General features: G+C 42.1%; 3 protein-coding genes across 6 annotated transcripts in view; all 3 read left to right on the forward strand.

Moving 5' to 3' along the window:
• The window catches only part of actr10 (actin related protein 10), a 24,719-nt gene extending 21,455 nt beyond the window's left edge, over positions 1–3,264 (forward strand). Inside the window, exons 12-13 of the mRNA XM_067418353.1 lie at positions 1–180; positions 2,121–3,264. The exon at positions 1–180 is cut by the window's left edge and continues 22 nt beyond it. Coding sequence (XP_067274454.1) covers positions 1–180; positions 2,121–2,302 — 362 coding nt within the window. The 3' untranslated portion in view covers positions 2,303–3,264. The remainder of the gene's footprint in view (positions 181–2,120) is intronic.
• A 5,552-nt stretch (positions 3,265–8,816) lies between these two features.
• Positions 8,817–15,575, forward strand: LOC137041741 (zona pellucida sperm-binding protein 4-like). 2 transcript variants are annotated; one of them, XM_067418354.1, is made up of 9 exons: positions 8,817–9,195; positions 13,653–14,067; positions 14,147–14,334; positions 14,401–14,498; positions 14,573–14,730; positions 14,813–15,005; positions 15,075–15,222; positions 15,308–15,380; positions 15,466–15,575. In XM_067418354.1, the coding sequence occupies exons 1-9, from the start codon at positions 8,839–8,841 to the stop codon at positions 15,540–15,542; spliced, it is 1,707 nt and encodes a 568-aa protein (XP_067274455.1). In that variant the 5' UTR covers positions 8,817–8,838; the 3' UTR covers positions 15,543–15,575. The 2 variants fall into 2 exon arrangements, with proteins under 2 accessions (XP_067274455.1, XP_067274456.1); XM_067418355.1 differs by lacking the exons at positions 13,653–14,067; positions 14,147–14,334; positions 14,401–14,498; ... (3 more) ...; positions 15,308–15,380; positions 15,466–15,575 and adding exons at positions 9,453–9,640; positions 9,707–9,804; positions 9,879–10,036; ... (2 more) ...; positions 10,613–10,685; positions 10,778–10,887 and having other exon boundaries at positions 8,817–9,373.
• Positions 15,576–20,228: 4,653 nt separating this feature from the next.
• Positions 20,229–22,270, forward strand: LOC137041743 (zona pellucida sperm-binding protein 4-like). Of its 3 annotated transcripts, none has more exons than XM_067418357.1 (9): positions 20,229–20,563; positions 20,609–20,768; positions 20,848–21,035; positions 21,102–21,199; positions 21,271–21,428; positions 21,511–21,703; positions 21,773–21,920; positions 22,006–22,078; positions 22,161–22,270. In XM_067418357.1, the coding sequence occupies exons 1-9, from the start codon at positions 20,255–20,257 to the stop codon at positions 22,235–22,237; spliced, it is 1,404 nt and encodes a 467-aa protein (XP_067274458.1). In that variant the 5' UTR covers positions 20,229–20,254; the 3' UTR covers positions 22,238–22,270. The 3 variants fall into 3 exon arrangements, with proteins under 3 accessions (XP_067274458.1, XP_067274459.1, XP_067274457.1); XM_067418358.1 differs by having other exon boundaries at positions 20,229–20,506; XM_067418356.1 differs by having other exon boundaries at positions 20,229–20,768.
• The last annotated feature ends 1,753 nt before the right edge of the window (positions 22,271–24,023 follow it).

Raw genomic sequence — 24,023 nt, forward strand, 5'->3', positions numbered from 1 at the left:
TTCTGTCGGAGAACTTGGTGATAATTGGAGGAACGGCCATGATGCCTGGATTCCTGCACCGACTCCTGGCTGAGATCCGCTCGCTGGTGGAAAAGCCGAAGTACCGAGATGCTCTGGCTACCAAAAGCTTCCGAATCCACAGCCCACCTGCCAAACCCAACTGCACCGCCTGGTTAGGAGGTGAGCATGGCTTCCTTTTCTTGTTTCCAGTCCAATTATCTAAATATTCTTAAATCAAGATGCATTTACTAGATCAGTAAAACGACATGAGATATTTTTTCTTGTTTTCTGAGGAAAAATATCTAAATGAAGTGAGTTTTTGCTTAAAACAGGCAAAATGATCTGCCAATGGGGTGAGAGAAATAATCTTGTTTCTGTTTGGGACGGAAACAAGAAAACAATTTCAATCAGAAATAAGATTATTTCTCTCACCCCATTGGCAGATCATTTTGCCTGTTTTAAGCAAGAACTCACTTCATTTTTATTTTCAACAAAACAAGAACAAATATCTTTTGTCGTTTTATTTATCTAGTAAATGCATTTGTAAATCCTAACCCCTAACGACAAAAATATAGCTGCAAGCAGCAATTACGGGGCCAAGCGCAAAGAAGAAAATAAGACATACCAACATGGCTGGGAGTGACCAGCTGCAACAATGAAGCATTAAAGACCTATTAACTTAAGCTTGGACAAAATAGATAAACAATTATACATAAAGTAAAAAAAAAGACTGAATAATGTATCACTTTTGACCAATAGGTGGCGCTGTGACCAAATTGATGTGTGGTCAGAGTGAGGTGACAATGACACATGCACAGTTTGTTGTCAATATGTCAAAACATTGCAGAGATACAACCTTAAGAGTCATCATGCCAAACACAAACGATTTCATCTATTGATGTGAAATCTATAACTTTTTGTCAGGATGGTCTGAAGATACGATTACATTTTGGTGAAAATCGGACAAACAGCCTTGGAGGAGTTTGAAAAAGTAGGTTTTTAACAAATAACAAGATGGAGGAGAGGAAGTTTTACCAAATATGGAAAAATTGCTATCGATGTTCTCAGCAGTAGCCAAGGAATGTATTACGACCAGTTTCATTATTATAGGCTAATTTATTTAAACGTTATTAGCCTTTTTGTAAATTGTTATACATTTTGACCACAAGATGGCGCTGCCCTGAAACTTTTTGAGTACCTTCAGGGCATGGTGCTGAAGACACAACGATATGCTACTGCATTCGTAAAATATAGCATTTTTAGACAAAATTAAAAATGGCTGATGCCTAAAATGGCTATATGGGACAATTGAATATTTTTCGACTCTGTATGACATCCCGAATCTAACGAAACAACTTTTATGATTTTTGGACAAACCCATCAGAAGTTATAAGCCAAAATAGCAATTTTTGTATCTCCGAACCAGTAGGTGGCACTGTGCCGAAACGCTGCACATCACTTCAGGTCATGCTTGTGATCACATGTACCAAGTTTGGTTTGAATATGATAAAGAGTAGCGGAGATGCAGCCTTAAGTGTATTTTTGCAACCGGTACGTAAAATGTTTTTGCATGTTTATCAAAAACTATTTGATGAATCAACTTTTTGTTGGCATAGCCTAAAGATGATCTGGTTCAATGTTTGTGAGAATCAAAGCAAAGGCCTTTGAGGAGTTCGAAAAGAATGTTTTTTGACAAATTCAAAATGGCGGGGACATTTTCATGACGTCATAGGGTGCAATCGAATCAGCTTGAGCCAAGGAATCTCAGGAAAGAATTTTGTTTCTATCACTTATGGTTCAAAAGTTATTAGCATAAACATGAGTGCAACTTTGGACAGGTGGTGGCGCTAGAGGGATTGAGTTAGAGACTCAAAATTTGCTAGACTGACAGTTTGGACTATCCTCTATCAGTGTGCCCAATTTCATTACTTTCCCGCAAGCGGTTCTATGGGCTGCCATAAACTCAAGAGCGGAAGAAGAATAGTAAAGAACGGGAACGGCTGCAATTGGTAATTGGCCCCTAATTACGAAGTAAGAAGAGCATTTTTAGCAGTGCAGAAAAGATGGATGATATAATTTTCTGCCATTTACTCAAGGTTGCTTTGTTTCTTCCTGTGTAGGTGCTATATTTGGAGCATTGCAGGACATTTTAGGAAGTCGCTCCGTGTCCAGAGATTACTATAACCAGACAGGCCGTATCCCAGATTGGTGCTGTCTCAGCTCTCCACCACCAGATTCAGTCTATGAGGCAGGAAAGACGCCTCCACCGCTCATGAAGAGGGCCTTCTCCACTGAGAAATAAACTCTCAGAAAACATTCCCGATATAACCTCGTCCAGTCTGTCTGCTTACACAGATGCCTGTCGGTGAATGCTGTAAATACTCAAGCATATCAGATCGAGTCCTGGTCTGTAATAGCAGGGATTCTCCACTCCAGTCCGAGCTCCAACTGCTTGTAACTTTCTAGTAATCCTAAAGACTTCAGGTGTGTTCACTGCAAAAAAAAATCTTATTTGCTCTTCTTACTCAGTATTTTTGTCTTGTTTCTAGTCCAAACATCTAAAAACTCTTAAAACAAGAAGTATTTACTAGACAATAAAAAGTAATTGTCTTGTTTTGGGAAAATAACTCAAAATGAAGAGAGTTTTTGCGTAAAATAAGATAAATAATCTGCCAATGGGGTGAGAAAAATAATTTTTAATTCAAACAGAAAACAAGATTTTTTTTCTCAATAATTTTGAGTTATTTTTCCCAAGACAAGACAATAATATTTACTTGTCTAGTAAATGTTTCTTAATGTAAGATTTTTTTGATATTTTGACTAGAAACAAGACAAAATACTAAGTAAGAAAAGCTTATTTGCAGTGTTTGATTCGGATTGGAGCTAAAATCTGCAGGAACATGAGGTCCAGAGTTGAAAACCCCTGGTCTAAAGCCTGTCAGATTAGTTCAGTTTTTCTTAATTCTTAATAGTAGGTGAAATTAAACCACTAGGGCCCAGTCACATCATAGGAGGTGTCTGCTTCACTCATGAAAGAGATCTTTATTAACATGAGCATGATATTTATCCAGCCTTATGGGCAAAAACCTTCTTTAATATTATTTAAATGTCTTGCACCATTAAAGACAGAACATGGAAGTTAAACTGTGTCCGAAGTGTTGAGAAAATACATCCCATTTTAATCATTTAACTGGTTTAAAGAGCTGAATATGTTGAAAATGTTGCTGTATTTATTAGGTTTGTGAAATAAACATTTCAAAATTGGGTCTTCTATGATATTTGTCCATTTTAATGTCACATCATTAACTTAAAATGTTAGCTTGTTCTTTGAATCAGTCATATTTCCTAGAGACTTTTTGGGGCGAAATTGAGAACACGTAAATAACTGGCCAGATCCATAAACTGTTTGGACTAGCCTTAAAAGTTAGTCATCTAATTTCTTCTTCAGGATGCTCATCCCTGGATGCACATCGGTTTCCTGTCTACCAGTGAATTTGCTCCTTATAAGCCCTGTTTTACTCTCTTTCCATGCTGTTTATATTGCACTATAATTTAGTCATCACAATAAATCTGAAATTATCGTTAATCTAAATAGTTTTTGCTAGCCTATTAGCCTAGCCCAGTGCTTGCTGTCTTTTTGCCGTCACATGTTTAACACAGCCTTCTCTGTTGAGGTGAGGATTACACACATGATCAATACAGGGAGATAGTCAGGCTTAAGAATTGGAGACACGCATCCAGACTTCATTCGAGAGTAGTGAGAATGTAAGCGCTTTAGACAATGATTTGGATGCGAATAGCTTAGTGAACTCTGTACATTGTTCGGTTCCGGCTGTAGAGCCCGTGCAACTGGGTGACGACATGGGCGCGGATAAAAAAAAATACATTCCAATTAGAACATCAAACAGGTTCTCCCCACTGGGGATCCTGTTAAAAGTGCTCTAGTTATTGGTGATTTTATTACATGGAACGTGAAAATAGAGACACCAGCCACCATAGTCACATGTTTACCAAGAGCCAGAGCATCTGACATCAAAGCAAATTTGGCTAATAATGCTAATTATAAATACTCTAAGATTATTATTCATGTCGGCACTAATGATGTTCGACTTCGCCAGTCGGAGATCACCAAAATTAACATTAAAGAGGTGTGTAAACTTGCAAGTACGATGTCAAATGCAGTTTTTTGCTCAGGTCCCCTCCCTATTAAAAGGAATGATGAGATACTTAGCAGACTATCATCACTCAATGGCTGTTTGTCTAAGTGGTGTCTGCAGAATAACATAGGGTTCATAGACAATTGGAAAAGCTTTTGGGGCAGACCTGACCTGTTGAAAAGAGATAGTATCCATCCTTCCTGGGATGGTGCCGTTCTCTCTCTCTAGTATTTTGGCTCATATTCTTAGAGCTAAACCTTAACCAACTAGGGCCCAGGTCAGGAAGCAGAAAAAATGGCTAAACCAACCGTGCCAAGACATAGAGACTCTTTCACCTAGAGCTTGTCACATAGACACTGTGTCTGTTCCATGAATTAGTAAATACAACACAAAAAAACCCATCAAAACCATTCAACAGTAAAAATTGTATTGATGTCCAACAAATAAACAACAGCTATAATACAGATGAACACATCATAAAGCTTGGGTTGCTGAATATTCTATCCCTTTCTCCAAGAGTGCGTATTGTTAATGATATGATTACAGATAATCTAGCTGTGCTGTGTTTGACAGAAAGCTGGCTAAAATCTGATGACTATATTACTTAAAATTAGTCCACCCCCAAGATTATAGTTATAAACACGAGCCACGTCTGAAAGGTAAAGGGGGAGGTATTGCTGTAATTTATAATAATATCTTCAGTATTACTCAGAAGTCTAGTTTCAAATGTAATTCCTTTGAAGTTTTGGTGCTTTATGTAATATTATGTAGTGTAAATGATAAATCCTGTTTGATATTAAGCACTTAATTCACAACCTTATTATATGCGCTTCGAAAAATTACAATGGTCAGTACCTCAGGGACCTCAATGGTGGTAACAGCCCTGAAAAAATGCATTGGGATTGGCATTTAGAGACATTCTAAACTTTATTGAAGTTTGGCAACTCATGTCAGGACCCACTCATTGCCGCAATCATACTTTAGATCTAATATTGTCACATGGAATAAATGTTGATGCCGTTGAAATTCTGTGTTCACAGCGATGCCATCTCATATTGTGCCATCTCACATTATCTAGTATCGTGTATGCTTCATTTAGCCGTCTCCTTGTTAAAAATATGGTAGAACTATCATTCCTACCACTAAAGTTTGCTTAATGCATAATAATCCACATCAGTTTAATCTCCTAAAGGAACTCAATGTTGCAACAGAAACTATTGACTCTCTTTTCCAGCACTTTAGACACAGTTGTTCCTGGCGAGTTCTAGTTCAAGCTAAACTAGCACCTCCGACTAAAAAAGAACTGAAACAGCCGGTTCTAACATCTGTTGAAGTTTGCAGAGGATATGCCAGGACTCAAAAGGAACCGACCGAGCCGGTTCAAACATCTATCAAAGTTTGCAGAGGATATCCCAGGACTCAGAAGGAATCGAACGAGCCGGTTCTAACATCTGTTGAAGTTTGCAGAGGATATTTCCGGACTCAAAAGAAACGGAACGAGCCGGTTCAAACATCTGCTGAAATTCACAGAGGATATCCCAGGACTCAAAAGGAACCGCACAAGCCGATTCAAAAATCTGTCGATGTTTGCCGTGGATATTTCAGGACTCAAAAGGAACCGCACAAGCCCGTGCAAACATCTGTCGAAGTTTGCAGAGGATATTTCAGGACTCAAAAGGAACCGAACAAGCCGGTTCAAAAATCTGTCGAAGTTTGCAGAGGATATTTCAGGACTCAAAAGGAACCGAACAAGCCTGTGCAAACATCTGTCGAAGTTTGCAGAGGATATCGCAGGACTCAAAAGGAACTAAACGAGCCGGTTCAAACATCAGTTGCAGCAGTTTCTGTTTAAACGCTGTGTTCTTCCTCAGGGGACGAGGCGTACACATCTTACTACAGTGACGCTGATTATCCGGTCACAAAAGTCCTGCGGGTGCCTGTTTGTTGAGGTGCACATGTTGGAGAGGACTGACCCCAACGTTGTCCTGATGCTGGGACGTTGCTGAGCAACATCAACCCCCAGTCCACTCAGTCTACCCCAGTGGGACCTTTTGGTCGATGGGTGAGTAAGGCTGGTCTTCATCCGGCTAGTGTGCTGTAAGGCCTTTCTGACTGCCCCTTTGCCTTCCAGATGCCCTTACCGGGATGACCATTACCTGACCACACTGGTTCCGGTGGCTGGATCTTCTGGTCTTTAGTTCCCAACCCACTACAAGTGCTTTGTTGTGAAGATGTTCACATTTGTGGATCTAGCATCACTGGCTCCTCTGCAGGAAACAGTATGCTCCACAGCCTTGCCTGAATCCTTGATATTAGTCTTTTTATAGTGGTTTCTGTGGCTTGACCCTTTTCCCCCTCTGTTAGATCTTCATCCACTGTAGTACAGCGGTGTGCCATCCCTCTTCTGGCTCCTGTGAGCAAAGCTGCACTAGGAAAAGTGAGTGCTTGCTGTAGACTGATTTTAGGAACCGTGAGAATTTGTTTTTTAAATGCCCCTCACAATTCTACCACTTTTTTTCCAGGAAGAGATGCTGACATCAAGACAATCTCTAGTGGAAAAACTGTGGTGTCTAGTGAAGTTACCCCACTATGTGGAGTATGTGACTTTAGTGGTCTTAATAAACTTCTTAACTCAGCATTGTGTCTCTTTGGTATCGATTTCCAACACCATTGGCACTTTCATGACTGTTCTCAGTTTGCTTTATTGGGCCACTACTAACCTAAACTACAAAGATTTTATTTGCAATGGGTTGAATTAGAAAGTTCCTCTAGGACCACTATCGTCAAAGATGATAGACAATTAGCATATAGTTTAGATTGGCGGTATGGTTGTGTTCTGGGCAAGAACTCCCTGTGCATCATGGATGAGAGCAGGGAGAGCAGTGACAAGCCTCCCAAAAAACAATACTGATATTCCCCAATCACAAATAATGAGAGCCACAAGCATGCTGCCGATAATATCGAAAGCAACAAGCATGTTGTCCTTACCCAGATGACCTAAACAAATCAATTGCCAAAACAGCAAGCATGATGCCAATACATGAAGCTAAAGCAACACTGCATTTTCCATGAATGATATGCCACCTGGAATAAAATGAAGACTGAGTTATCAATGAATGAGGTGCTGCTTGATTATGGTTGTTTAACAGCAGTTCCAGTTCTTGAGTGGTGATTGCAACTACAGCCTGCTGGTGTGGACTGTTATTCCCCTCATGCAGATGTACACGCCTGTTGTCCATAGTCTTGTGGTAAATCTTCATCTGTGCAAACTATCTTTAATAATCTTTACTCAATGTGAAGATGTCTTCCCTTCCAATATGCTTCTCTGACACATCAGATGACAACATTGGGATTATTAGCTCTGGAGAAACACGACTGTGGCTGATAATACTGAAGGATCTTATATATGATTGTTCTAATAGGCATTGTATTCCTATAGGTAGATGCATATCTCTTACAATCATGGGAAGTCCACATTAAGTACATGATTACAAAAGTGCATCCTAGAATCTACTTTCTTTGTATTGCTAAAAAAGCGGGTCTCCCTTGTGATGTTTTAACACAAATGAGAATGCGAGCCCAGTATTGGGGGGATTACCTAAAAGTCTCTCTGATGAGTTAAGCTTGGAACATACTCTGCAAGAACAAGTAATTTGTTCATTTTCTCAAGGTGGCAAGAACAAGAACAAAGTTCGTTCAGGCAAGTACATTCATACTTCACGAGAAAAGAAGGTGCTGATCATCTGCGTTTCTCCGCATTAACCACGCCCACTTTAAATGTATTACCAATTACATAACAGTTCTCGGACGCCTGCAAGAAAAAAGTTCTGCTCAGGCGATGTATCGAGAACAAGCTGCGAGAACTCCGAAACCAGGGCTGCGAGAACAAAATGATGTAATTTTGTTCTCGCAGCCCTGGGAGCAAGAACTTTTTTCTCTGTTCTTGTGGAGTATGTTGCAGCCTTTAGAGAGGGTTCAAAAGCATTGCAGCCAGATAAAAGGTATTCTGACATCAACACTCCCATCGCTGAGTGAGAGACGTAACGATCAACCTTACGTACTTTTTCTAAATTAATTAAGGACAATCCTACACCTAGTTATCTACTATGGCAGCGCAGGAAATCTGCCTTGCCCAGGAGTAAAACCAAAAGATATGAACTTCCTTTCATTCCACATGCACTTAAATTGCTTCACAAATAACTTTTGGGTGTCTGATTGTATGAAGTCTATTTCTGCTATTTTTTTCTATGTATTTGGGCTGTATTACCTCACAGAATTAGATAATAATATTATGTCAGAATTATTAGATTGTACTTGCTCTTTAAATTGCTTAAAACCAGGTATATAGTGCTAGTTACTATTTCAGCATGACTACAAACAAAGCAGAGAGAACCAAACATCTAACCAAAGTACTTTGGGCAAGCTTCAGTAGCAAACCTGAGCATGAACCTTTTTACTTGTCTTCAATATGACGAATCTGACCCACTGGGATCAAGAAATATCACATGCATCATTTTGAGAACCAATGAGAATCTTCTGGTAGCTTAAGCTCCTATTTGGGCAAGTCTGGAGAATCATGACTGTTAATGAAGAGGGAGGGATTATCGTTAATTAGCCAAAATCTGTAGAATACAAAAAGACCAAAGGGGAGCATCTCAACAGTGTGACTAGCTGTTGAACAATGGCAGGAAGTTGGTGTGCAGTGCAGTCTCTGGCACTTTGTGTGTGGTTTTGTGCTTTCTGTCATGCTGTTCCACAGTGGAGTAATCTGCCCCAGAATCCTCAAGCTCTGATGTTACAGCAAACTGGCCAGCGGCTTCAGAAGCAAGTTGGTCAACAGCCTCCTCAGTGGGTTCAACAGCAAGCTAGTCAACAGGTTCAGAAGCAAGCTAGTCAACAGGTTCAGAAGCAAGCTAGTCAACAGTCTCCTCAGTGGGTTCAACAGCAAGCTAGTCAACAGGTTCAGAAGCAAGCTAGTCAACAGTCTCCTCAGTGGGTTCAACAGCAAGCTAATCAGCAGGTTCAGAAGCAAGCTAGTCAGCAGGTTCAACAGCAGGTTCAGTCTAAGCAGCCAGTGGTTCAGGCAGAGCCCCTTGACAAATGTGCTGTAGCTGATTTTGAGCAGATCCAATGTGGCCCAGCTGGTACCAGTGGTGCTGAGTGTGAAGCGCTCAACTGCTGCTTTAACGGACAGCAGTGTTACTATGGGAAGGCAGGTAAGAGTGTTGAGTCAATGTAAAGGGGCTCCTGTTAAACTTCTCTTCAGCAATAACCTGCTCTCTTACCCTGTTCCAGTGACTGTCCAGTGTATAAGAGATGGTCAGTTTGTGGTAGTGGTGGCTAGAGATGTTACTCTGCCTCGCTTGAGCCTGGATTCAGTCCGTCTCCTGGGTGGAAATGACCCACCTTGCAGTCCTGTGGGATCCACACCTTCCTTTGCTATATACCAGTTCCCTGTCACTGCGTGTGGCACAAGCATGATGGTGAGTAGCTGCTTGTGCTTCTGTTCTGCTTAGAATGGACTGGATGCCAACAGTTACTATTTGCAGGAGGATGGTGGATATGTGGTGTATGAAAACAGGATGACCTCCTCGTATGAAGTGGGTGTTGGACCACTTGGTTCCATCACAAGGGACAGCCATTTTGAGTAGGTGATTTTTACACTTGTAGCATTTGTCAAGGATTAACATTCATGCTACAAGCTCCCTGTTTGTTGTCCAGGCTTCTCTTCCAGTGTAGGTACTCTGGTACTTCTGTGGAAGCTCTGGTTGTGGAGGTCAACACTGTTCCTGCACCTCCACCAGTAGCTGCTTCTGGACCCCTCAGGGTGGAGCTTAGACTGGCAAATGGTCAATGTGTCACCAAAGGCTGTGCAGAAGGCAAGTGTCTGTCCAAGTGTGGATGATTTTCTCCAACTCCAGGTTGCAGCAGTTTCTGTTTAAACGCCGTGTTCTTCCTCAGGGGACGAGGCGTACACCTCTTACTACAGTGACGCTGATTATCCCGTCACAAAAGTCCTGCGGGAGCCGGTGTTTGTTGAGGTGCGTGTGTTGGAGAGGACTGACCCCAACATTGTCCTGATGCTGGGACGTTGCTGGGCGACATCAACCCCCAGTCCACTCAGTCTACCCCAGTGGGACCTTCTGGTCGATGGGTGAGTAAGGCTGGTCTTCATCCGGCTAGTGTGCTGTAAGGCCTTTCTGATTGCCCCTTTGCCTTCCAGATGCCCTTACCAGGATGACCGTTACCTGACCACTCTGGTTCCGGTGGCTGGATCTTCTGGTCTTCAGTTCCCAACCCACTACAAGCGCTTTGTTGTGAAGATGTTCACATTTGTGGATCCAGCATCACTGGCTCCTCTGCAGGAAACCGTATGCTCCACAGCCTTGCCTGAACCCTTAATATTAGTCTTTTTATAGTGGTTTCATTGGCTTGACCCTTTTCCCCTCTGTTAGATTTTCATCCACTGTAGTACAGCGGTGTGCCATCCCTCTTCTGGCTCCTGTGAGCAAAGCTGCGCTAGGAAAAGTGAGTGCTTGCTGTAAACCGACTTCAGGAACCATGAGAATTGGTTCCATGGTTTTTAAATTCCCCTCATGATTCTGCCACTTCTTTTCCAGGAAGAGATGCTGATGTCAAGACAATCTCTAGTGGACAAACTGTGGTGTCTAGTGGAGAAGTTACCCTGGTCATGTGATTTCAGTAGTCTTATTAAACATTTTGAAACTCAGCAGCAGTGTCTCTTTGGTATTGATTTCCAACACCTTTGGCTCTTTCATGACTGTTCTCAGTCCGGATTAAACCTTTTGAAAAACCAGGCCCAGGGGATTAGTATTATCTAGGGACCTCTGTGATTTAGAAATTACTCCCCCACATCTGAGTTTTGAGTGGCACATTCACACAGGATAAGCAAAGCCTTTGATTTTACTCAAATTTACTGCGTTATCTCCCAGATATGATGTCAAGACTTGTAAATGTGTTTCCGTTATAGGTGTAGCTGTATGAAATCATAAACAGTCATATGTATTAATGTCATTTTTATAGTAATATATATTTTTTTTCCGTTCAGTTAGGGAACAGAAACTACAATTAAAAACTGAAGTGAACGCAGACAGCAGGAGTCTTCGTGAAAGATAAAGACAGAAATGCACACAGGAAAAAAAAAAACTTGCAAAAATGATGTACGATCTGCCTAATCCTGGCCAAATCAGAGATGCCGATTCGCACGAGACTACAATTATCACTGGACCTTGGTGTTTGGAGAAATATGGTAGGTAATTTGTGGGGGAATTTTTACTTTACTAATTACAGACATCGCCGAAGCCACCTTATGTACTTTTACTAAATTAATTAAGGACAATCCTACACCTAGTTATCTACTACGACAGCGCAGGAAATTTGCCTTGCCCAGGAGTAAAACCAAAAGACATTAACTTTCATTTATCCCACATGCACTTAAATTGCTTTACAAATAACTTTTAGGTGTCTGATTGTATGAAGTCTATTTCTGCTATTTTTTGCTCTGTATTTGGCTGTAGCCTATTACCTCACAGAATTAGATAATATTATGATGTCAAAATTATTAGATTGTACTTACTCTTTAGATTGTTTAGATTGTAATGCTAGTTAATATTTCAGCTAGGGATGGCTGACGCGAACCTGACGTTTCGATGCTGTGTGAGATCCTGAAGCGGAGATGCTTCGAAACACTGCTCCAAGCTGTGATTCTGTGGGGCGGCAGTGGCTCATGTAGGTTGTCTACAAACCAGAATGTTGGTGGTTCAATCCCCGGTTCCACCTGACCAAGTGTCGAGGTGTCCATGAGCAAGACACCCAACCCCAGCTGCTCCCGACGAGCTGGATGGCGCCTTACATGGCTGACTTCACCGTCGGTGTATGAATGGGTGAATGTGAGGCAAAAATGTAAAGCGCTTTGGATAAAAGCGCTATATAAATGCAGTCCATAAATGCAGTCCATTTGATTCGATACCCATGTCACGTGACTACCGCTAAACGAAGCACCGAAGTGTTTCATCAGGTGCGCCTTTCGAAACTGCTTTGATTAAAAGGGGCGGGAACAAACCACACAGTCACACATCTGAATGAACCTCATTCCCACAGTTTAAAAGTGAAGTTAATCCATCTTCACTTAATGGGATTTGTGAGAGAAGATACATTTTGTGTAGATTTTACAAGTGAGATGTATAGTGCACTTTGGTTAGTTATATTTAGGCTAGATTTAAATGATATATTGACTGATAGGTATAGACAGCGTCAGAGAGTTATGATAGATATAGGCTAAATTAGAATTATAGATATATAATATATAATATATAGAATTATAGATATAGAAGATATTCTTAAGTGATATGGAGGCTCCACATAAGAGATGTCGTAGCCTACTACATAGGTTATGGTGTGGGACCGTTTCCATTTGGAAACACCACATAAAGTGAGATGTGTGTATTGTGTCTTGTATTGGCCCAGAATGCATGATCTATTAACTTAATTTTCAGCTAAAAAATATTTGTGCATGCTAGCAAAATGTGTCCCGTCTTGTAAGATATTTTTTTTCAAAGGTTGGAGAAATTATATATATATAATAAATACATATAAAATTGACTAACTAAAAGTTGTCCTTCCCCAGCAGAGCAATTCAAATTTTTGAATAAAAATTGACACATTGACACAATTGACACAAATGACACATTGTGGCTTTATTTCTTTTAATAATCTTAATTTTTCATGACAAAAAAACTAAAAACTAAAGTTATTTACAATGAGGAGGCAACAGGTTACAAAACCAAGTAGTTGTGAGCCAGATATTAAAAACGTGCTTTTTGTTTTGTTTTTAAAATACAGTAGTAGATCACTGTCAAGGTTATTTCAGATCAATACATGCAAGTGTCCACTAGATGGCGTCATGGAGACGGGTGTCGGGTGTTGTTTCGAAGCTTCGGCACATTTGCTTCAACTGTTTCAGTGCTTCACGAAGCCTCGGCCTGCCCATCCCTAATTTCAGCATGTCTACAAGCAAAGCGGAGAGAACCAAACATCTACCCAAAGTACTTTGGGCAAGCTTCAGTAGCAAACCTGAGCATGAACCTTTTTACTTGTCTTCAATATGACGGATCTGACCAACTGGGATCAAGAAATATCACATGCGTATAATTTTGAGAACCAATGAGAATCTTCTGGTAGCTTAAGCTCCTATTTGGGCAAGTCTGGAGAATCATGACTGTTAATGAAGAGGGAGGGATTATCGTTAATTAGCCAAAATCTGTAGAATACAAAAAGACCAAAGGGCAGCTTCTCAACAGTGTGACTAGCTGTTGAACAATGGCAGGAAGTTGGTGTGCAGTGCAGTCTCTGGCACTTTGTGTGTGGTTTTGTGCTTTCTGTCATGCTGTTCCACAGTGGAGTAATCTGCCCCAGAATCCTCAAGCTCTGATGTTACAGCAAACTGACCAGCGGCTTCAGAAGCAAGTTGGGCAACAGTCTCCTCAGTGGGTTCAACAGCAAGCTAATCAGCAGGTTCAGAAGCAAGCTAGTCAGTCTCCTCAGTGGGTTCAACAGCAAGCTAATCAGCAGGTTCAGAAGCAAGCTAGTCAGTCTCCTCAGTGGGTTCAACAGCAAGCTAATCAGCAGGTTCAGAAGCAAGCTAGTCAGTCTCCTCAGTGGGTTCAACAGCAAGCTAATCAGCAGGTTCAGAAGCAAGCTAGTCAGTCTCCTCAGTGGGTTCAACAGCAGGTTCAGTCTAAGCAGCCAGTGGCACAGGCAGAGCCTCTTGACAAATGTGCTGTAGCTGATTATGAGCAGATCCAATGTGGCCCAGCTGGTACCAGTGGTGCTGAGTGTGAAGCGCTCAACTGCTGCATTAACGGACAGCAGTGCTACTATGGGAAGGCAGGTAAGAGTGTTGAGTCAGTGTAAAGGGGCTCCTGTTAAACTTCTCTTCAGCAATAACCTTCTCTCTTACCCTGTTCCAGTGACTGTCCAGTGTATAAGAGATGGTCAGTTTGTGGTAGTGGTGGCTAGAGACGTTACTCTGCCTCGATTGAGCCTGGATTCAGTCCGTCTCCTGGGTGGAAATGACCCACCTTGCAGTCCTGTGGGATCCACACCTTCCTTTGCTATATACCAGTTCCCTGTCACTGCATGTGGCACGAGCATGATGGTGGGTAGCTGCTTGTGCTTCTGTTCTGCTTAGAATGGACTGGATGCCAACAGTTACTATTTGCAGGAGGATGGTGGAAATGTGGTGTATGAAAACAGGATGACCTCCTCTTATGAAGTGGGTGTCGGACCACTTGGTTCCATCATAAGGGACAGCCATTTTGAGTAGGTGATTTTTACACTTGTAGCATTTGTCAAGGATTAACATTCATGCTACATGCTCCTTGTTTGTTGTCCAGGCTTCTCTTCCAGTGTAGGTACTCTGGTACTTCTGTGGAAGCTCTGGTTGTGGAGGTCAACACTGTTCCTGCACCTCCACCAGTAGCTGCTTCTGGACCCCTCAGGGTGGAGCTTAGACTGGCAAATGGTCAATGTGTCACCAAAGGCTGTGCAGAAGGTAACTGTCTGTCCAAGTATGGATGATTTCCTGCAACTCCAGGTTGCAGCAGTTTCTGATTAAATGCTGTGTTCTTCCTCAGGGGACGAGGCGTACACCTCTTACTACAGTGACGCTGATTATCCGGTCACCAAAGTCCTGCGGGAGCCGGTGTTTGTTGAGGTGCGTGTTTTGGAGAGGACTGACCCCAACATTGTCCTGATGCTGGGACATTGCTGGGCGACATCAACCCCCAGTCCACTCAGTCTACCCCAGTGGGACCTTCTGGTCGACGGGTGAGTAAGGCTGGTCTTCATCCGGCTAGTGTGCTGTAAGGCCTTTCTGACTGCCCCTCTGCCTTCCAGATGCCCTTACCGGGATGACCGTTACCTGACCACACTGGTTCCGGTGGCTGGATCTTCTGGTCTTCAGTTCCCAACCCACTACAAGCGCTTTGTTGTGAAGATGTTCACATTTGTGGATCCAGCATCACTGGCTCCTCTGCAGGAAACCGTATGCTCCACAGCCTTGCCTGAACCCTTAATATTAGTCTTTTTATAGTGGTTTCTGTGGCTTGACCCTTTTCCCCCTCTGTTAGATCTTCATCCACTGTAGTACAGCGGTGTGCCATCCCTCTTCTGGCTCCTGTGAGCAAAGCTGCGCTAGGAAAAGTGAGTGCTTGCTGTAAACTGACTTCAGGAACAATGAAAATTTGGTTTTTAAATGCCCCTCATGATTCTGCCACTTCTTTTTCAGGAAGAGATGTTGCCGTCAAGATGATCTCTAGTGGACAAACTGTGGTGTCTAGTGGAGAAGTTACCCTGGTCATGTGACTTTAGTAGTCTTATTAAACTTTTTGAAACTCAGCAGCAGTGTCTCCTTGGTATTGATTTCCAACACCTTTGGCTCTTTCATGACTGTTCTCAGTTTGTTATTGGGCCACTACCAACCTAAACCACACTAAGATTATTTGCAATGGATTGACTTAAGTCCTACATACATATGTAGATTTGTCCCCTCTATCATAATCAAGGAGTCTAGGGTCTGTCCATCTAAACCTCCCCTGTCCACTTGTGGATCACTTCAAACTGGCGACAGGGATTATCCTTTAAGGTATCCTCTACCTTGGTATCAAACGCACTTCTGGCAGGACGCCTATTGTCAACTACGGACAATTAGCATATAGTTTAGCTTGGTGGTTCTGTTCTTGGCAAGAATTCCTGGTGCATTGGATGAGGGCAGTGATTAAACCCCCAAAACTAATGCTGATATCCCCCCCCCCCAATCACAACTAATGAAAGCCTAAGCATGCTGCTAATAATATCAAAGCCTTAGGCAACAAGCCTGTTGCCCTTACCCAGATTACCTAAATGAATATATTTCTATGTGAGTAAGCCAAAATAGCATGATGGCAATACCTGCCCAGCATAGCATTTTCCATGAATGATATGCCATCTGGAATAAAGAAAGTGAAGATTGAGTTATCAATGCATAAGTTGCTGCTTGATTATGGTTGTTTAACACTAGTTCCAGTTCTTGAGTGGTGAATGTTACCACCACCTGCTGGTGTGGACTGTTATTCCCCTCATGCTGATGTGCATGCCTGTTGTCCATAGTCTTGTGGTAAACCTTCATCCGTGCAAACTATCTTTAATAATCTTTAAAGATCTCTAATGGGGACTGGAGTTTACATTGGCAATAAATGGAACGAAGACCGTGGGATTTGATATATCTTCCGATCATGGGATGCTCACATTAAGTATATGATTACAAAAGTATGTCCTAGACTTTACTTTCTTTAGCCCTATTCTCAGGGGATTAGTATTATCTAGGGACCTCTGTGATTTAGAAATTACTCCCCCCACATCTGTAGCCTGACAAGCCAGACCCACATCAAGATGTTTGGTCTGGAAACTCACCATAGACAGGGCTCAATCCAAGGGGCGGGATAAACGGTTGTCTTTTAAACTCCCTCTGCACGCGATAGGATAGCGCTACACCAACCGGAGCAACGAAGGTGAAGCAGAGCTTGTTGATAGATTAAACATTCGCTGTATCCGGTCAGCAAAACCCCGAACACATCTTCCCTTTTTAAGAATGACTTCAGTGCCGTTCTTTTCTCAGAGAAAAGCTTAACTCCAAGTCTTCCAGAATCGCGGTCAAAGCTTAGTCGAAAGACCGCCGCCGTTCGCCAGTTTCTGTGTTTACTAGAAGCACGCAAACGCAACTCGGCCGTCATCATTATGGCCCCGCCCACCGACTTCATACACGATGTGATTGGTCCGACAAGAGTTAGGGGAATACAGCTCAGAAGGGTATTGAGAGTTCCTAGACGACACTTGCGGGCAGATTAAATTTTCTGCCACTAGTGTGCGTCTAGATTTCTAGGCTACCACATCTGAGTTTTGCGTGGCACATTCACACAGGATAAGCAAAGGCTATGATTTTACTCAAATTTACAGACTTATCTCCTGGATATGATGTCAAGACTTGTAAATGTTTTTTTTCCCGTTATAGATATAGCTGTATGAAATCATAAACAGTCATATGTATCAATGTCATTTTGATAGTTTTATAGTAATAAAAATAGTTTCGTTCAGTTAGAGAACAGAAACTACAATTAAAAACTGAAGTGAACACAGACAGCAGGAGTCTTCATGAAAGATAAAGACAGAAATGCACACAGGAAACAAAAACCTTGCAAAAATTATGTACGATCCGCCTAATCCTGGCCAAATCACAGAGATGCCGATTCGCACGAGACTACAATTATCACTGGACCTTGGTGTTTGGAGAAATATGGGAGGTAATTTGTGGGGGAATTTTTACTTTAAAAATTACAGACATGGCCGAAGCCACCTTATGTACTTTTACTCAATTAATTAAGGACAATCCTACACATAGTTATCTACTACGGCAGCGCAGGAAATTTGCCTTGCCCAGGAGTAAAACCAAAAGACATTAACTTTCATTTATCCCACATGCTCTTAAATTGCTTTACAAATAACTTCTAGGTGTCTGATTGTATGAAGTCTATTTCTGCTAGATTTTGCTCTGTATTTGGGCTGTATTACCTCACAGAATTAGATAATATTATGATGTCAGAATTATTAGATTGTACTTACTCTTTAGATTGTTTTAAACCAGGTATATAATGCTAGTTAATATTTCAGCATGTCTACAAGCAAAGTGGAGAGAACAGGCTTGTTTGAGATGCGTCTTGCATCGCCTGAAATAAAGGCGAGCCTAGGCGGCTGCAGTGAGGGGAGGAGTGAAAAAAGTGCAGGCAAGCCGGACAGTTCTCTCTTCTCGTAGTGGATCAGACACCTGTGAGATCAGTTGCGGATATCGCGGGATTCACACTCGTGAGCTCTGTTGCTGATAAACTGGATGTAATGTCAGTTCTGTTGCTTTTATATGAAAATAAATATTATGAACAAGACACCCAAAGTTTTTGTTATTTATTTCCTTTCGAAAGGCCTGCTTATCAAGCATTTTTATTTTAATTACATACATGTTTTTATATATTTTTATTAATATGACAACAATCACATAATTTATTCACATAAAAACATGATATCAGAGTTTTAAAATCAAATATTTAAAAAAAAAGAACTATACATCACGGTTGTTTAAACCAATAAGCATTAGCTGTGTCGTCAGCAAGTCGTTTCCCATCATGCTTTTGTTCAGCGCAGTCGGTGGAGAGCAACTGCGCTCGACTGCAGAATCCGACACATCCGCCTTGCCATCGCGAGAGATTTTTGACATACGTCAGCATGACATCAGAGCACGGTGGGCCGCCCTTGGACACATTTCTAACCGGCATGCATCTCGGGCTGATCCCCGGTGACCGGTTCTGCGCAGATTTTGCTAATCTCAAACAAGCCTAAAGCTGGGCATACACTGTGCGATTTCTATGGGTTTTCAGCAAGGTTACCTACTCACACTGTACGAGTAGATGCGATGTAAAGCCAAAGCTCACGATTGATGTGCTCTCACTGTCGGTCTGACCGTCGAGCGCATCTTGACTGCTCACACTGTACGGGTGAAAAATGCGCAATAAACCCCCGTGGAGACGATAGACCATGGTGTATTATAGAGAGGTAAATGCATCAGCTATTGATATCAAGAGGATTTAGAATTTATGTATAAAATTATTATTATTATTAGAGTAAGCCTACTTTTATTATTAAATTGATATTACATTAATTTGCCCCCTCCCCCCAACAATAATGCATAATCAACACACTGCATAATAAAATAATAGATAGATTACTCCTCACTATTTAAAAACATTTAGCCCGATTAAACAAGGAATTATAGGTCTAATTATATGATTATAATGTCAGAACACTGCAATAATAATGTCCGTCTCAATGAAAAGTAAGAGCAGATTTATCCAAAAACAACTTGTTTAACACAAAATGGGCCTACTTCTCTTCTATTTTTTTTTACAATATGGACCAAAATAGAAATATTAAGAAAATAAATAAGAAAGAAAATAAGGCAATAGGCTACGTTATCAGTTTGTTGAATTACATTTATCTCTCGTTGTCTGAGAATATGCGCCGAAAGCTTGTCAGATTTTACTTCCACTTTCTGTAGTGAATAATGGACTGGATTTGAGACTGCGTTTGCGCACTGCGTGATATCCACTGACTCGCCTTCATGAAGAAAAACAACACATTGCAACATGACATTGTGTCAAGATGGACAAGGTTAAATATTAATTAATATTAAAATTAAAATTAAAATAAAATGTGAAAGTAAAACAAGTAGGCTAAATTAATGATCAACTAGCTAAATGAATAAGATGCACTGGATATACACAACACAAACTGGAGGCACAACAGTTTACTTAATTTCTGCTGTTTGATAGCTGCCTACATAATTAAAGATCTCGCTCTTTTCGTTTTCTTCCTTAATGCTTTTACAAATTAAATGGTTGAACTTCTGCTTTGGCGCAGGCGCAGTGAGGGGAAATAGGGCAATTAGTTCGTGGCTTTGCTTCAACTGTGCGATAACCTCTCGAGGGGCGAGCAGAATTACTGACACGCCAGAAATTCATCCGACCATCCGATTCCCGATCGTGAGAGGTTTATCGCCCCTCGTTTCCCCCTGTACACTGCACGAACACCTCGCGACAGACGACGCACGATAAACCTGAAAATCAGCCCGACCCAAAAAAGAGTCGCACGAGTCAGAATTCAGCTCGAAATGGGACGAAAATCGCACAGTGTATGCCCGGCTTAACCAAACATCTACCCAAAGTACTTTGGGCAAGCTTCAGTAGCAAACCTGAGCATGAACCTTTTTACTTGTCTTCAATATGACGAATCTGACCAACTGGGATCAAGAAATATCACATGCATAATTTTGAGAACCAATGAGAATCTTCTGGTAGCTTAAGCTCCTATTTGGGCAAGTCTGGAGAATCATGACTGTTAATGAAGAGGGAGGGATTATCGTTAATTAGCCAAAATCTGTAGAATACAAAAAGACCAAAGGGGAGCATCTCAACAGTGTGACTAGCTGTTGAACAATGGCAGGAAGTTGGTGTGCAGTGCAGTCTCTGGCACTTTGTGTGTGGTTTTGTGCTTTCTGTCATGCTGTTCCACAGTGGAGTAATCTGCCCCAGAATCCTCAAGCTCTGATGTTACAGCAAACTGACCAGCGGCTTCAGAAGCAAGTTGGTCAACAGCCTCCTCAGTGGGTTCAACAGCAAGCTAATCAGCAGGTTCAGAAACAAGCTAGTCAGCCTCCTCAGTGGGTTCAACAGCAAGCTAGTCAGCAGGTTCAGAAACAAGCTAGTCAGTCTCCTCAGTGGGTTCAACAGCAAGCTAGTCAGCAGGTTCAGAAACAAGCTAGTCAGTCTCCTCAGTGGGTTCAACAGCAGGTTCAGTCTAAGCAGCCAGTGGCGCAGGCAGAGCCCCTTGACAAATGTGCTGTAGCTGATTATGAGCAGATCCAATGTGGCCCAGCTGGTACCAGTGGTGCTGAGTGTGAAGCGCTCAACTGCTGCTTTAATGGACAGCAGTGCTACTATGGGAAGGCAGGTAAGAGTGTTGAGTCAATGTAAAGGGGCTCCTGTTAAACTTCTCTTCAGCAATAACCTGCTCTCTTACCCTGTTCCAGTGACTGTCCAGTGTATAAGAGATGGTCAGTTTGTGGTAGTGGTGGCTAGAGATGTTACTCTGCCTCGACTGAGCCTGGATTCAGTCCGTCTCCTGGGTGGAAACGACCCACCTTGCAGTCCTGTGGGATCCACACCTTCCTTTGCTATATACCAGTTCCCTGTCACTGCATGTGGCACAAGCATGATGGTGAGTAGCTGCTTGTGCTTCTGTTCTGCTTAGAATGGACTGGATGCCAACAGTTAATATTTGCAGGAGGAGGGTGGATATGTGGTGTATGAAAACAGGATGACCTCCTCGTATGAAGTGGGTGTCGGACCACTTGGTTCCATCACAAGGGACAGCCATTTTGAGTAGGTGACTTATGCTCTAGCATTTGTCAAAGATTAACATTCATGCTACATGCTCCCTGTTTGTTGTCCAGGCTTCTCTTCCAGTGTAGGTACTCTGGTACTTCTGTGGAAGCTCTGGTTGTGGAGGTCAACACTGTTCCTGCACCTCCACCAGTAGCTGCTTCTGGACCCCTCAGGGTGGAGCTTAGACTGGCAAATGGTCAATGTGTCACCAAAGGCTGTGCAGAAGGCGAGTATCTGTCCAAGTATGGAGGATTTTCTACAACTCCAGGTTGCAGCAGTTTCTGATTAAATGCTGTGTTCTTCCTCAGGGGACGAGGCGTACACCTCTTACTACAGTGACGCTGATTATCCGGTCACAAAAGTCCTGCGGGAGCCGGTGTTTGTTGAGGTGCGTGTGTTGGAGAGGACTGACCCCAACATTGTCCTGATGCTGGGACGTTGCTGGGCGACATCAACCCCCAGTCCACTCAGTCTACCCCAGTGGGACCTTCTGGTCGATGGGTGAGTAAGGCTGGTCTTCATCCAGCTAGTGTGCTGTAAGGCCTTTCTGACTGCCCCTTTGCCTTCCAGATGCCCTTACCGGGATGACCGTTACCTGACCACACTGGTTCCGGTGGCTGGATCTTCTGGTCTTCAGTTCCCAACCCACTACAAGCGCTTTGTTGTGAAGATGTTCACATTTGTGGATCCAGCATCACTGGCTCCTCTGCAGGAAACCGTATGCTCCACAGCCTTGCCTGAACCCTTAATATTAGTCTTTTTATAGTGGTTTCTGTGGCTTGACCCTTTTCCCCCTCTGTTAGATCTTCATCCACTGTAGTACAGCGGTGTGCCATCCCTCTTCTGGCTCCTGTGAGCAAAACTGTGCTAGGAAAAGTGAGTGCTTGCTGTAAACTGACTTCAGGAACAATGAAAATTTGGTTTTTAAATGCCCCTCATGATTCTGCCACTTTTTCAGGAAGAGATGCTGATGTCAAGACAATCTCTAGGGGACAAACTGTGGTGTCTAGTGGAGAAGTTACCCTGGTCATGTGACTTTAGTAGTCTTATTAAACTTTTTGAAACTCAGCAGCAGTGTCTCCTTGGTATTGATTTCCAACACCTTTGGCTCTTTCATGACTGTTCTCAGTTTGTTATTGGGCCACTACCAACCTAAACCACACTAAGATTATTTGCAATGGATTGACTTAAGTCCTACATACATATGTAGATTTGTCCCCTCTATCATAATCAAGGAGTCTAGGGTCTGTCCATCTAAACCTCCCCTGTCCACTTGTGGATCACTTCAAACTGGTGACAGGGATTATCCTTTAAGGTATCCTCTACCTTGGTATCAAACGCACTTCTGTCAGGACGCCTATTGTCAACTACGGACAATTAGCATATAGTTTAGCTTGGTGGTTCGGTTCTTGGCAAGATTACCTAAATGAATCTATTTCTATGTGAGTAAGCCGAAACAGCATGCTGGTAATACCTGCCCAACATAGCATTTTCCATTAATGATATGTTGGGCAGGTATCTGGAATAAAGAAAGTGAAGCTTGAGTTATCAATGCATAAGTTGCTGCTTGATTATGGTTGTTTAACACTAGTTCCAGTTCTTGAGTGGTGATTGTTACCACCACCTGCTGGTGTGGACTGTTATTCCCCTCATGCTGATAAGGAATGGACTGCATTTATGTAGTGCTTTTAACAGACCCTATGGCCATCCAAAGCGCTTTACATTTTGGCTCACATCCACCCATTCATACACCAACGGCGATGTAAGGCGCCTTCCAGCTCGTCGGGAGCAGCTGGGGTTAGGGGTCTTGCTCATGGACACCTTGACACTTGGTCAGGTGGAACTGGGGAGTGAACCACCAACCTTCTGGTTTGTAGACAACCTACATGAACCACTGAGCCACTGCTGCCCCAAATGTGTGCATGCCTGTTGTCCATAGTCTTGTGGTAAACCTTCATCCGTGCAAACTATCTTTAATAATCTTTAAAGATCTCTAATGGGGACTGGAATTTACATTGGCAATGAATGGAACGAAGACCGTGGGATTTGATATATCTTCCGATCATGGGACGCTCACATTAAGTATATGATTACAAAAGTATGTCCTAGACTTTACTTTCTTTAGCCCTATTCTCAGGGGATTAGTATTATCTAGGGACCTCTGTGATTTAGGAATTACTCCCCCCACATCTGAGTTTTGCGTGGCACATTCACACAGGATAAGCAAAGGCTATGATTTTACTCAAATTTACTGACTTATCTCCTGGATATGATGTCAAGACTTGTAAATGTTTTTTTTTCCGTTATAGATATAGCTGTATGAAATCATAAACAGTCATATGTATCAATGTCATTTTGATAGTTTTATAGTAATAAAAATAGTTTCGTTCAGTTAGAGAACAGAAACTACAATTAAAAACTGAAGTGAACACAGACAGCAGGAGTCTTCGTGAAAGATAAAGATAGAAATGCGCACAGGAAACAAAAACCTTGCAAAAATTATGTACGATCCGCCTAATCCTGGCCAAATCACAGAGATGCCGATTCGCACGAGACTACAATTATCACTGGACCTTGGTGTTCTGAGAAATATGGGAGGTAATTTGTGGGGGAATTTTTACTTTAAAAATTACAGACATGGCCGAAGCCACCTTATGTACTTTTACTCAATTAATTAAGGACAATCCTACACATAGTTATCTACTACGGCAGCGCAGGACATTTGCCTTGCCCAGGAGTAAAACCAAAAGACATTAACTTTCATTTATCCCACATGCACTTAAATTGCTTTACAAATAACTTTTAGGTGTCTGATTGTATG

The sequence above is a fragment of the Pseudorasbora parva genome, chromosome 15 (genome assembly GCF_024679245.1).
Source record: "Pseudorasbora parva isolate DD20220531a chromosome 15, ASM2467924v1, whole genome shotgun sequence".
Classification (NCBI taxonomy): Eukaryota; Metazoa; Chordata; class Actinopteri; order Cypriniformes; family Gobionidae; genus Pseudorasbora; species Pseudorasbora parva.